The following is a 12,558-nucleotide window of genomic DNA, read 5'->3' as shown; positions in this document are numbered from 1 at the left end:
TTGCTGGTGCAAATTTCAAGTTTTCCAGTTTCAAGTTGAAAGGGTTTCTCCTTGAAAGGCGCAGATGTAAATATGAGAAATACAAAAAGAGCAATAAAATCAGTTTTGCAAAAGCATATTTACAAATTATTTTTTTTGCGCAAGATTATTATCCAAAAGCATTTGGAAAACAATAAATTATTTCAGATCACTTTTTTTTTACTCAACTTTTTCCGTTGCAAAATTTAATGCTAAATTGTTCATTTGTACTAAATCCTTGTACCTTGATGATCCGTTGTCAATGGTTGATACAGGTCATAAGTCAACGTCGTGTTGTCTGATAAAGTGATGTAAACTCTTTCTCCTATAGGCCATGGGCATCGAACCCTTCCAATAATGCTGTGCACTATCGTTTGAACATGTCCGCTGAATCCCCATAATCTGGTCGGCTTGTACCTATTTTGTTGAAAAAAAAATAGAATTATTATGAGATACGAGTCCATCGCTCAGTCAAAATGAGGAAGTGAAATTTGGCATTCAAGTGTAACGACAATCCAATGGCAGAAAAAATTTCAAGCAGCCAGAGGATAGTACAGCCTTGAGCTTTGGGTATACATACGTGTATATGTATGTATATCGTTCTCAGTACATCGATTTTGTTATCACTGATTATATTTTTCGTTCCAAAGTTTATAATGGATCATTTCTAAAGCATTTGAACGATGAAAAATTATTCAACAGGAAGCAAGAAAGTTCTTTCGGTGTTGAAATTTGTACACATCTTATCATAATAGTTCAAAACGTATCTACAATCATAGGAAGGCTGAATATTTGGAGCTGAATCTGTTAAAACTATGAGTTACACTTTCTAAATGAATAATTCATTGAATCCGAAGATTTTCAGCGAATATTAGTTAACTATTTTCGAAATACTTCAATAGAAGAGAATAATGGAAAATCGTATGTCTACAATTTTCTCCAATACGACTCAGAATAAAAGGAAATCGAAAGTTACAGAGAAAATTACTGTGCTTCATTTTCCTTTCACAAATTTACATTATATTATATTCAAATACGTGTATATACACTTATTTCTGTACATCGTCTTAAACTTTGAAATCATTCTCCAGATTATTCCTGCTTATCATTTTAAGCATATCCACGCGATATGCGTATTGTATAATAACCCCAAATATCAAAATAAAAAACATAAATTAATCTGCTAGACAAGAAAAATATTAATAATAACAACAATAATGGCAGAGGTCAATATTATCATTTGAATATTTAAAAGCCAATATTAAGTTAGACGCAGAGCGACCCAATTTTCAATCAATTTCTATTCATTTTTATTCTTTATTTCAAGATCATGAAAAAAAAAAATTAATAAAAAAATAATGTGACACAATAGAAGTTACAGAACGCACACTTTGAACTGTCAAAATTATTATTTGAATAAATTTATCGATTGCAAACAAAAGGTAGAAACAAACGTCACATGAATCGTGATAACCAAGGCATAACTTGACATTTCAGATATGAAAAAAGATGTAATCACGAAATCAATTCAATTACCTAGATAATTTTTATCGTTTTCTACTTTTTGATTACAACCGGTAGCTTAATAAAGTGCACCTCTCCAATTAATGAATTACCTCAACCATTGATGTCATTCGATACAAATCGCATATGATGCATAAATTTCTCGGAACGATACCGTTCGCGATACGATCATATTGATAAAATCTTAAATTGTATGCTTTTAATGTCCTAGACACCATTTTTAAAGTTATTCAAACTGGTCCATTTAAATAACAAAACACAATAGAAAAAAACGATCAGCTGTCAAATCAATGATAGTGTTTTTTTCTCTACATAAGATTTTATTATTTTTGACAAGCGTCTAAAGGTAATGAGTAAGGACGATGATGACACTAATTAGTTAAAAAATGTAAAACTTACGGGTCTCTCAATACTGGGGCAATTTTAAGTATGGTGGCTAAAAATGCCTCGTCGTGGCAAACCATAACCGGCTTTCGAGCCGCGCTATTGACATTCAATATGCGGAACAGAATGCAGAGTATAACCGCGAATACGGCCAGTAATGCAGTTGACATTTTGTTACTTTATTATCTTCTTCAATTTTTATCGAGCACTAGAAGTTTGTCTTCTTTTAGGTTAATTGATTCCACACCGCCAAATTATTTCATCAACGGTGGGATGGACCCAGCTGATGGCCCCACGGTTGAATTTGAGAGTATTTCAATAACCCCACGATAATTGGTATAAAAAATCTTCTGTTTTAATTCAATAAACGAATATTTGAATAATTAAAAAAAACACCCTCTTGTGGTGATATATCCTCGATTGTTAAACGGGCGCGTTGGGCGGTAGCGTTTATAAAATTGATTATTATTTTATTTGTTTCTCTTGATTTTCAGGTGGCCAACTTTCGGTCTTTAGGTACGACCTGGCTTCTGGATTGAATGAAAACTGACAAAAGAAAAAAAAAAAAAGGTATAAGAAAAACGAGTTAAAGCTGCGCATCAATCGAAACTTAGATTTTATTCAAGAACTGCGTGCAGGACGGTATGTCGATAATACGGCGAATAAAACTGACACCCAATAGCCCAAACTTTAGAACCGTTAATATTCAGATTTTACTAGACAGCTGAACTGAATTTGCGACTATTTTTTCCTTCTTTATCTCTGACCTCTTCGACAAACGACAAATAATTAATCTCACTACGGTTCTCCACTTTTCTTTAAAGAAAACCACCGCCAACGAGCAGAGTGAATCATTCTCATCGCTGCTGGTGTTGTTATTATTATCATTATTATTTTGTTCAACAAACATTTCGGTTTTTCTTTCAACAATCCCCTCAAAGGTGGCGACACGTACCGGAGATGAAAATTGTTGCACTCCGTGTTTGCCACATGGAAAAATTCAAACTAATCCAATATAATTTGACGATCATTTCTCAACGAAGATTAAAAATTATAGACACGTGATAAGGTAAGGAATTGTGACGTTTTATTATAAGAAGAGTCTACGGTTTTGTGGCATCAAAATACATAAGAATGTAATACATCAAAATATCGCGAAACAAATTTTGATCACGAATAACTTTTTTATTCCTTTTCAACTTGATAAATAATGAAACTACCTTTCTACTGTTACTGAGATTTTCATTGTAAATTATTTGATTTTTCTCAATTTTGAAGGTGTCCGCAGATGCTCTTTAATTTTGGGCACCATTTCCGTGAAAATTATCGTCCCAACAAGAACAAGAAGCGTTCCTATCCAATGGTGAATGGTGAATGGATTCGAAAAATACACGACAGAAAATAATAAGGACACAAATTTTCTCAACGTCACAACCAGCGTCACAGTCAGCGACGTACACTCCGTCGTAAGCACGTAAACAGAACTGATGCAAATGTACCTAAAATGTATGGCTAAGGAACAACTTTTTAAAAATTCAAATACCTTTACCTGTATCTCTTCATTCATAGTTTTGTCATTCATTTTTGGAATTCGCTCGCTCGGGAACGCTCTTTTTTCCAGAATGTAATCGAAGCAAAAGGATACTGAGTGACTACGTTTCCAACGAGGTAAACGATTGACTTTGGCACATTTGTGCGAATAATAGGTAGATATAAAGAATCTGAATAAATGGCTATCAGAAAATGGTCCCGAATATTGGTTGCTAGAGTTGAAAAGAAAGGCAACGGCAGCAAGTGCTGAAACAGGATCGGATTTGGTGTGGATTATCGATGAAATCCTACTGTTTAAACCGAGATGAATTTTACCCTTAATGAGCTGTTTTACAAACCGTGTAAAATAAGGCTTCCTTGGCATGTTTGCCATGACGAGCATACAATACTTCTTGATAAATTCCCATCCTAGCAGATATAAATAGAGCAACAGTTAGCAAAGCAATGCCGAAAATCCACCAGTAAAAATCATTCCATGGTTCGGTTGTAGAACTATCGGTTTGGAGGACCCGAGTCGACTTTACATCTTTTCCACTTGCTACGGTGCACATCAATATTCCAAAGGTGATTAAACAAACGGACATATATTTGCTGAAGACATATTTCTTTTTCAGTATTATCATCCCCATGATTATATTTGCTATCAGAGAACCCTGGAAAAAAAATTATCAGTTGTCACAATCAATGGCAAAACTTTAACGCAAATGGTCAATGGAAGCTGAAATATCTCAATTAGTCCTTAAAAATTTCATTACAGAAGGGCTCTCACTCACAGCACTGAATATTATATTCAAAGGCATGGGTACGTTGAAGTCTAAAGCATAATTTTTGCAGACGCTGGCAAGGAAGAACATAACAACCAAGGTCATGTACTTCTTGAGTCCTATAGTTGGTTTTACCGTGCCACATTTTGAGGTAAATATGAATCCTTTGAGAGCAATAAAAAAGAACTGGGAGAAAGTGATAAGATTACCGCTTCCAGGGTCCTCTCTGAAACATGTTGTTCCAAATTAATTATACACTCGGTGAAAAACTATGAGAAAATATTTTTTACATACTGAATCAGAAGTTCCAAAAAAATTACGTTAACGCAGCACCCTAAAATTACTAGAGAAATTGTAATAATCTCTTTCATTCTTGCCGAAATAAGAATTAAACAATTTCACCTTCTAGCAGGTTGTAAAGTCACTAATCAACTAATAGTTACCATCATCTCCGGAGCTTGTCTTAGGCACTTAAGTTCTAAAGATGCAGGAAATAGGTCCCCAGACATTCGAATCACACCAATTAACTAAGAATCTTAATTCTTATCTTGATGATAAAACACTTAATTATTTTATGGTTGCTAGTTTGGGTCGAATACTAGCACCAGTTATGAATTTTACACTTACGAATTGTCATGCTATTATACTTCTAATCACTTCTCTTCAGATGTTTTTTTTTGTCAATTCTCAAGATAATAAGTTGTTGATTATACATAATGTATACATTGGCATACATAATCTTATTGATTACAATAATCGAGTACAAGATTGATCAGTCGAATCATTGATTTCACTGAAGTTACAAAACAGGTTTTGCATTTCATTTAATTTTATAATTTTTTTGTAAAAATCAACGGGCGCGTTATTTATTTAAAAAAAAAAAATAAATACATAACATCACGTTTTTGGTATGTTTATCATTTCATTTTATTTTATGTCTCTTAATTATTATTTTACAGAGTTTGGCTTTTCAGATGTAAGTTCTATATATTTTTATCGATTGGCATTTTTTTCCTCTTTCTTTTTTGGATAAATTTTAAATACTGAATTACCGAATTGAAGAGCGACATACATCGGAAGGTGACTCTTGAGTTTAGCGCACTGTTGATCATTAAGTTATTTTAAAACAAAAGGCTCCAGATTCTTACTGTGCTAAAAACATACTATGCCCTGTGCATATAGAATATAAAAATAAATAATCAAGTACTAAATAAATAAGAATGGAAAAAGAGGCAATCAAAGAGAAACAATAATGAACAAGTTCGAGTGATGATAAACAATAGATAAAAATCATTAACGATAATTAGAGTGTCAGGCCATAGAACATTTTCAGAAGATAATATGACGAATGACCGTTGTATTTTGGGTATGAAAAATTATTCTTTTTCAATGGTTTTTTTTTCACAAAGATCCATCAATCATCATTCAAACGATAATAATCGATAATCGTTCACGCTTAAAAAAATAAATACCTATGTACTGTTACATACACATCACACACTTCAATATCCACAGAATCGACTTACTTTTACAAAGTGACTTACAGCCTGTGCAATGAAGTTACACATATGTATATTATTATTAATATTACTGATTTTTTTCGTTTTCATTTTCTTTTTTTTTCATTTTGAATTTATTCACTCTATCACTCTATAGTCCCATTCGTCGAATCAATTTTTTTGTCTTCGGACTACAAGCCATACTTGATAATTATTTACGCGACATTCATATTTGTATAATTTAACAATTTTTGACAGTAGCAATGAATATTCATTTATATCCTGATTTTGGTTGGGTTAATGATTTTATTTATACTCTGGTTAATGCACCATTTAAATATTGCGTTTCTGTTTTCCACGTGGATTTAATTTTTTTTATTGCATATTAAATAATGAAGATCTCAGCCAGTTTACGTACTTTTTACAATTATCCAACGAGGTGTGCAAAGAGCCTGATTTCAAGATCAACAAATTACGCCATTTGCATAATTAATGAATGATTTTTTTTTCTGTTTCACACCAATAACGGGGTTATTACGGGATATTAAAAATATGGAATGAGTAATCCATCGAGTTATCATCACTTATTTTACAATGAATGTAAATGAAAAATAAAAAAAAAATAGACAAATGAAACAGAAAAAAAATAAAGTATGATTATTCGAGCAATTAGATTGTGAAGAGATTTATATACACGGTGAACGTAGTTTCGTGCAAATAATAATTAAATCTTAAATTGTCTGTTTTGTTTTTTTCTTTAAAATACAGATTCTGCTGATCGAGATAAGTGAATTGGATGCGAAGGACTTCGAGCCAATCTTTTACGCGGTAGTTTTTCAAGCGTAGTTAATAATTTAGCAAACTCTGGTCGTTTCTCTGAATTATATGACCAACAAAGTATCAGAATGTCCTGAAAAAAAAAAAAACAGTAAGACAAATGTAGTTCGGATCATATCGCGTTTGACTACGAAATGGTCGTACCTTGACGTCGCGGGATGCTTGAAGATTGGCTAAGGCTTGTTTCATTCCTTTACCGACTTGCCAAATTATAGCCTCCGGAGGTTGTCCTTTGAACGGCCACTCTCCGCAGAGAAGCTCGTACCAGACAGTCCTTTGTGGTAAGTTTGAAACGATCGTTCACACATTGTAGAATAGCTATATCGAATTTCCGAATGATTTCAAAATTTTTTTAACATACCCAAATGCGTAAACGTCAGAGGCGCATGAAAATGGTAACTCTTCTTGGTCCCTGTTTTGCTGAGGCCTGAGTCGTCGAACAACTTCAGGAGCCAAATAACATAACCAACCTGGTGGTATGCTCAAACCGTTTCCTTTTCTGTTATAATTTCACATTCAGATTTAGTCATTGAATTATTATGGCCAAAAGAAGAAAAACAAAATGATCTTCTCCACTTTACCTATTGCCGTAACACAACTTTGTTACACTAAACAATCCAAAGTCCGTAATAACGACTTTTCCATTTTCTAGGAATATATTTTTGCTCTTCAGATCCTTGTGCACTATACCACGGGCATGAAGATACCCCATTCCCTGTAACGTGAATATGTTTCAAGGTGATATTCGGATTTCCACAGCGCGATTACGGTAACAAATTTAAAAGCAAGACGAAATTACCTGAGATATTTGTTGGGCAATGATAGTTGTTTTATTCATGTTAAATTTATCTTTACGGAGATGGATGTGAGTGTAAAGAGTCATGCCTTTGCTCATACTAGTGACTATTGCCAAACGAGGAGGCTTCATACAAGCACCCATAAATAGAACTAGATTTTCATGTCTTGTTTTTCGGAATGTTGCTACCTGTGAAAAAAATGGGGAAAAGATTATAAATGAAAGAATATTGGCACCCTGATAATAGAGTACAAGAAGATGAGCCAACCTCTAGTTTAAACGCTTCCAGCGTTTTGTCATCGTCCAGGTAGTAGTCCATGTTTAAAACTTTAATTGCTACGTCTCCGTGCCAGTTTCCTCGATAAACTGTACCAAACCTCCCGGTCCCGATAGGCTCTCCAATTTTGAGTTCATCGTATGGAATGTCCCATTCTCTCATCGAGAGCTGGAATAACATAATTCGATTTGACAAAGTTTAGCGACAGAGCCAAAATTCTTATTTGTTCCAAGTTTGAGTCGGTGTATTCGGTTAATTCCGGATTAAGAAAAATGGTTACGATCGAATTGAAATAGAACACTGTTAACACAGCTGTATTTGTTTCAAATTATTTGAGGTGTTTGTAAACTTACGCTATTTTGTCGCGGCCAACGACTATCACCAGGCTCACCGTCAGACACTTGAGAATCTTGAGAATCAACGCGTACCGGAGTTCTCTCTGAGTCAGTGCTCACGCTTCCTGATCCAGAAACACTAACTGTTCTCTCACTGTCACTTGAAACATTAGTACCTTCCAACCTGTGCGTTTCCAGCGTTACGCCTTTTTCAGGAAGGATCACATCTGCGATTGATAAATTTATACAAAAATTATTGTAAAGCAAAGGCGTTTCCATTTATATTAGCCAAAAAAACTGGTAATATTAATCTACCTGGAAAATTGAACTGCTGTTTAGCAGGTGCTTGGGAAGTTTGACTAGCATTAACGGGGTGTAATGCCGGACTAGATGGTGTCGAGCTATTACAACTCGAAGTATTTGAACTAGAATCAGCGCCCTGTAAAGATGATGAAATTTGAGTAAACAAATTACGTGATAGAATTTTTTCCTCAAATAGCTTGACAGGGTTGAATCGGAAACGGCTGAAGTGCGTAGAAAAAGGACCTGCGTGTTACGTTACGTTGTTCTCGACGATGAGTAAAAAAAAGGGAAAACAAGAATCTCTTTCAAATATTAGCGATCCAAAGTCCCGCTATAATTCGAGAATCTTGTATATCATTAGCACCTTTATTAACAATAGTTATTAAAACAATGGAGAAACTAATTACATACCTGAAAGGGTATATTCATTGAGGAATGAGGATGCGTACGTTTCCGATTTAAAGAACTGGATATAATTGCATTATGATGATTTGAAGATGTTATCCCAGGCCTGGTTAGTATTGGAGAAACATTCGTCATAGCTGAAGATATTTTATTTTTTAATGGCGATTAAATAAATGCGGTATCTTGTAATTACATTATTAGCATTTTTATTTTCATATTACCTAAGCTAAATTTCTATTACTTCCATTTTATTTTCTTTACGTTCAAGTCAAGCATTCAGAAGCGTTTTCAAATAACGGATAAATATTTAAATGACCATGGGGAGTTGAAGAATTTTTAGTTAATTCTGCTACGTGCTTGTTCAAATTGAGGAGTTACAGAGAAAAAAGTATTGAATTAAAAGAAGTAAAATACTTGACACGTTCAACGACTACAGAAGAAGAAATTTTACACCCAATTTTATTAATGAAATATCAAAGAAGACACCAATAGTTGAGTTCAAAAAATTGACGACGATCCAACGCCATATCCCAAATAACTTTTCAATCTATTATAAAAAAAAATAATCCATAAAACCCGTGGCAATCTAAAAAACCCCTATTCTTGTATAATAAATTTGGAGAAAGAACACAACCACTTACCATCAGCCTGTAATGTTCTCTTGAATTCATCAAAAAGTTTTTGAGGAAGACCGCAAGACGGCGGAACTTTAGACTCACAATCTCTGTGGCACTTGTACTTGCATTCTTTGCACTTAAGACCCGTGCCAATGAACATTTGTTTATCACAATAATCACAAGTTGTCATCATTTTAAAGGTTTTTGTAAAACGGTGAGCAATAACGTGCCCCATGCCACGTGTCACTGGTAGAGTTCGGGGAGACTTTGGCACCTGAAGACTCGTAACTGTCAAGAAAGTAGCAAAAATATTGAAAGCGTTAACATCAATCGATAGCTTTGGAACTACAGCTGCTCTATCAAAACCAAATTACGGTATTATCCTACCTGTGGCCTTGGAGCTGTTATCATCACTGTTAGCGCCGGAATAAGGTGGAGAATTTATAGGGCTCTCCGTGTTACTATTTCCCAAAAAAATGTCCCCAGTTATATCCGCGCTGCTGCTACAAGGGCCTGGCTCCGTAGATAACCTTCCTCTAGTAGTACTGCTACCGACCGGTGGATCTGTACCACTGTTGAAATATTATTACGTCAGATTAGAAGTGACGAGAAATGTTTATTTCTACGATATAATCATAGAAGAGGATAGTAAATAAGTGAAACCTCGACGCAGTTTCCCCATTTTCAAGTCTATTAGCCAGCTGCGACTCATGAGATTTAGATTTAGTTAACGGAAAAACTTCAGGTTGGATCACGGTACTCTGTAGGCCAGTTTGATGTCTCTTGCACGGCGGAGGCGTAGTTGGGAGCCTTACATCTGTGAAAATTGCAGAAATTCAAATTTGCTGGCCGTCGACCAGCTTGAGAAAAATAGTAGATGTATGGGCATAAAGTGAAAATTCAATGAACCGAAACCTACTTCGGCCTTGTCTGTTTAGAAGAGGTGTAGACGGAGGTGTCGTTGTTGATAGAGAACTAATAGATGAAGCTTGACCCAATGTATCGCTGTTCAAATTATTATTGTTATTATGATAAGGAATGCTGTCTTCTGAAGGTACGGACGAACGAGTAATACGAGAGCGAGCAGGCCGAGGAGAAGGTCCACTTCTTAGGTGATGTCTGTCCCAAGAATCCCAGTACAGGGCCATCTCACTACTCTCCATATCTCCTCGTAAAAGAACATCTGTAACATTTGAGGATGAATTCATCTATTCACCCATTGCGCTGGGGTAATATGAATTATAAATTTTTGCAAAAAATTTCACCCATGTAACGATGAAGATTATGTAATGCCCTGCAAAGCCTGCGAAGTTCTTCTTCATGTCGTACATTGTTTTCTCCAAGCATACTACCCAATTCATGTTCAGATTTTTCTTTCAACGCTTCTAAAGAACTTGCTTTTGAACAAACCATCTGTAATTATAGGAAATGTTATTTCTTTGCACATGTGGATGAGACTTTTGTACATGCATCAACATAATCTGCACATAGTTGAGCATTGGAAATGCGAAAATTTCCTTGAAAATGTCAGGGGTTACGTTGAAAAATTAACATTCAATGATGAACTTTGCATAAAAGTTGTGAAAAATTTTTCATGAAAAATGAGAGTCAGTTTATAACAGATTTTATTTTTATTCAAAACTCAATTGCTTGAGAATCAAGAATTAACGTTCAATGGGGTGATTAAAAACTTTAAATGTTCGTATTTTAAAGGACTGATACCTGAATTGATGCTTCCGTCAGTCCGACTACACGTAGCCATTGTTGGAGGGATGGATATTGGCGCATTTCAACAGGCAATGACTCTACCGCAAGCTTGGCTTTCCTCACAAGTTGTTTGGAATATAATTTAATTAATTTACCCTGTTACAAAAGAAAAACAAAACAAATGATGTTATCATTCAGAAACGTACGTTGATGCCATACATCAGATATTGCGACGTGAGCCAATTTTTGGAAATGTCTGAAAAAAGTATACCTCTCAAACTAATGTTTTGAGATAAAATTAATTTTTTAGATCAAGAAAATCTCTGATCTCAAATTTTGGCTCGTTGTTTCAGTATATCCAGAATGATGGATCTCTGACAATAGTCTGTTGAAGAATATACCATTACTACAGAGCTAGCTACTCGATAAATGCATATCTTAATGAGTGTGCGAGCCATCTGGTCAGTTAATAATAGATTTCAAATACCATTCACTCTGGAGATAGAACGAATAAATTAAATCGTCATACTATAAGCATTGATGAAACACACAGACGCACAATCTGGCAAAACTAAATTTTGAGAAAATATCTTCATACACAAATTAAATAGCACTTAACTAATTTTCACGCCATAGTCTATCACTTCAGAAAACCTCATATCTCTTCAACTTACAATGAAACTGGATAAGCTTTTCAACTTCAAATTAAACTAGATATCCACAGGTATCTTTACCTGCTAAATGAAACGTTGGTTATTTTAATAATTACCAACGAAAAGAAGAGGTTTATGTTAAACTATTCCTAAAGGTTATCGAATGAGGTACGTGATTTGGATATTTAATCGACGAGCTTGAGAATACTGACGTAGGTATATTTGAATGAATATGAGGATATTGGATTGAAATTAATCAACGGTCAAAGAAGAGAGAATAATATAGAAATGACAGAAGAAAAGTTGTAAGCTGGTTGAGAGGTAAAGGTGATGATTTCTGGTAGAAGTGATGAATGATGTTTCTCCTTCATTGGAGCAGGGTAAATTTTTCCAGAGATCAATCGACGTACCTCAAGTGTTCGTATTTCTTGTTGGGTTAATTCAGCGCTTGTAGAACACTGCGTTCTGAGGCCTTCGAGCCGATCGGCCCAGATGTCAATCATGGATTGATCGACATCTAGGGCTCGCCGAATATCCTGTTCGGCTTCTTCGCTGTCCCCCATAGCTCGAATTAAGACAGCTTTTACGCCTCGGTTAGAAAGAAAAACCGTGAAAACTACACCGCTGACATCGTCACATGCTTTGATGGGATACCGTGACACAATCCGATATCACAGCTCTTGTAAGTAACCAAACCACTTATCAACATTGAAAGCCATCTTGGCGGCCTATCAGTGACGTCAGTATGCCCAAAGTCTGTCGTCCGGTGACATACATTCCATCCCCTTTCCCTTCCGATTATTTTGCCATGACAGAAAACATCGATGGGATAAAATCCCCAAAACCTCCCTGCTTTTAGGAACGCGCCAGAAAATTGAATTCAAATAT

General features: G+C 35.0%; 3 protein-coding genes and 2 long non-coding RNA genes across 5 annotated transcripts in view; 2 read left to right on the top strand and 3 right to left on the bottom strand.

The window, feature by feature from the left end:
* Window positions 1-2,424, bottom strand: part of LOC105687391 (abhydrolase domain-containing protein 2) — a 7,543-nt gene extending 5,119 nt beyond the window's left edge. The window contains exons 1-2 of the mRNA XM_012403021.3: window positions 1,942-2,424; window positions 263-435 (exon numbers count right to left, since the gene is read on the bottom strand). Coding sequence (XP_012258444.2) covers window positions 263-435; window positions 1,942-2,096 — 328 coding nt within the window. The 5' untranslated portion in view covers window positions 2,097-2,424. The remainder of the gene's footprint in view (window positions 1-262; window positions 436-1,941) is intronic.
* LOC110117066 lies at window positions 435-3,466 on the top strand. The gene is made up of 4 exons (XR_007278679.1): window positions 435-2,080; window positions 2,157-2,262; window positions 2,421-2,995; window positions 3,205-3,466. It is a non-coding gene; the product is annotated as an uncharacterized LOC110117066 (long non-coding RNA).
* LOC105687392 (UDP-xylose and UDP-N-acetylglucosamine transporter-like) lies at window positions 2,992-4,677 on the bottom strand. Its single transcript, XM_012403024.3, has 5 exons — window positions 4,536-4,677; window positions 4,251-4,467; window positions 3,816-4,130; window positions 3,572-3,723; window positions 2,992-3,425 (listed from the first exon to the last, which is right to left on the bottom strand). The coding sequence occupies exons 1-5, from the start codon at window positions 4,610-4,612 to the stop codon at window positions 3,179-3,181; spliced, it is 1,008 nt and encodes a 335-aa protein (XP_012258447.2). The 5' UTR covers window positions 4,613-4,677; the 3' UTR covers window positions 2,992-3,178.
* Window positions 3,900-8,887, top strand: LOC110117064. Its single transcript, XR_007278678.1, has 4 exons — window positions 3,900-4,041; window positions 4,235-5,149; window positions 6,509-6,858; window positions 6,958-8,887. It is a non-coding gene; the product is annotated as an uncharacterized LOC110117064 (long non-coding RNA).
* LOC105687409 (kinase suppressor of Ras 2) lies at window positions 5,144-12,437 on the bottom strand. Its single transcript, XM_012403057.3, has 16 exons — window positions 12,081-12,437; window positions 11,033-11,173; window positions 10,576-10,723; window positions 10,230-10,493; window positions 9,974-10,127; window positions 9,698-9,882; window positions 9,335-9,598; window positions 8,700-8,830; window positions 8,301-8,424; window positions 8,004-8,212; window positions 7,642-7,818; window positions 7,377-7,562; window positions 7,159-7,292; window positions 6,939-7,076; window positions 6,722-6,851; window positions 5,144-6,650 (listed from the first exon to the last, which is right to left on the bottom strand). The coding sequence occupies exons 1-16, from the start codon at window positions 12,231-12,233 to the stop codon at window positions 6,498-6,500; spliced, it is 2,691 nt and encodes an 896-aa protein (XP_012258480.1). The 5' UTR covers window positions 12,234-12,437; the 3' UTR covers window positions 5,144-6,497.
* Window positions 12,438-12,558: the final 121 nt, after the last annotated feature.

Source organism: Athalia rosae, chromosome 5, assembly GCF_917208135.1.
Source record: "Athalia rosae chromosome 5, iyAthRosa1.1, whole genome shotgun sequence".
NCBI classification, from domain to species: Eukaryota; Metazoa; Arthropoda; class Insecta; order Hymenoptera; family Athaliidae; genus Athalia; species Athalia rosae.
The sequence above is the reverse complement of the archived record's forward strand: the minus strand, read 5'-3'. Positions and strand labels throughout refer to the sequence as shown.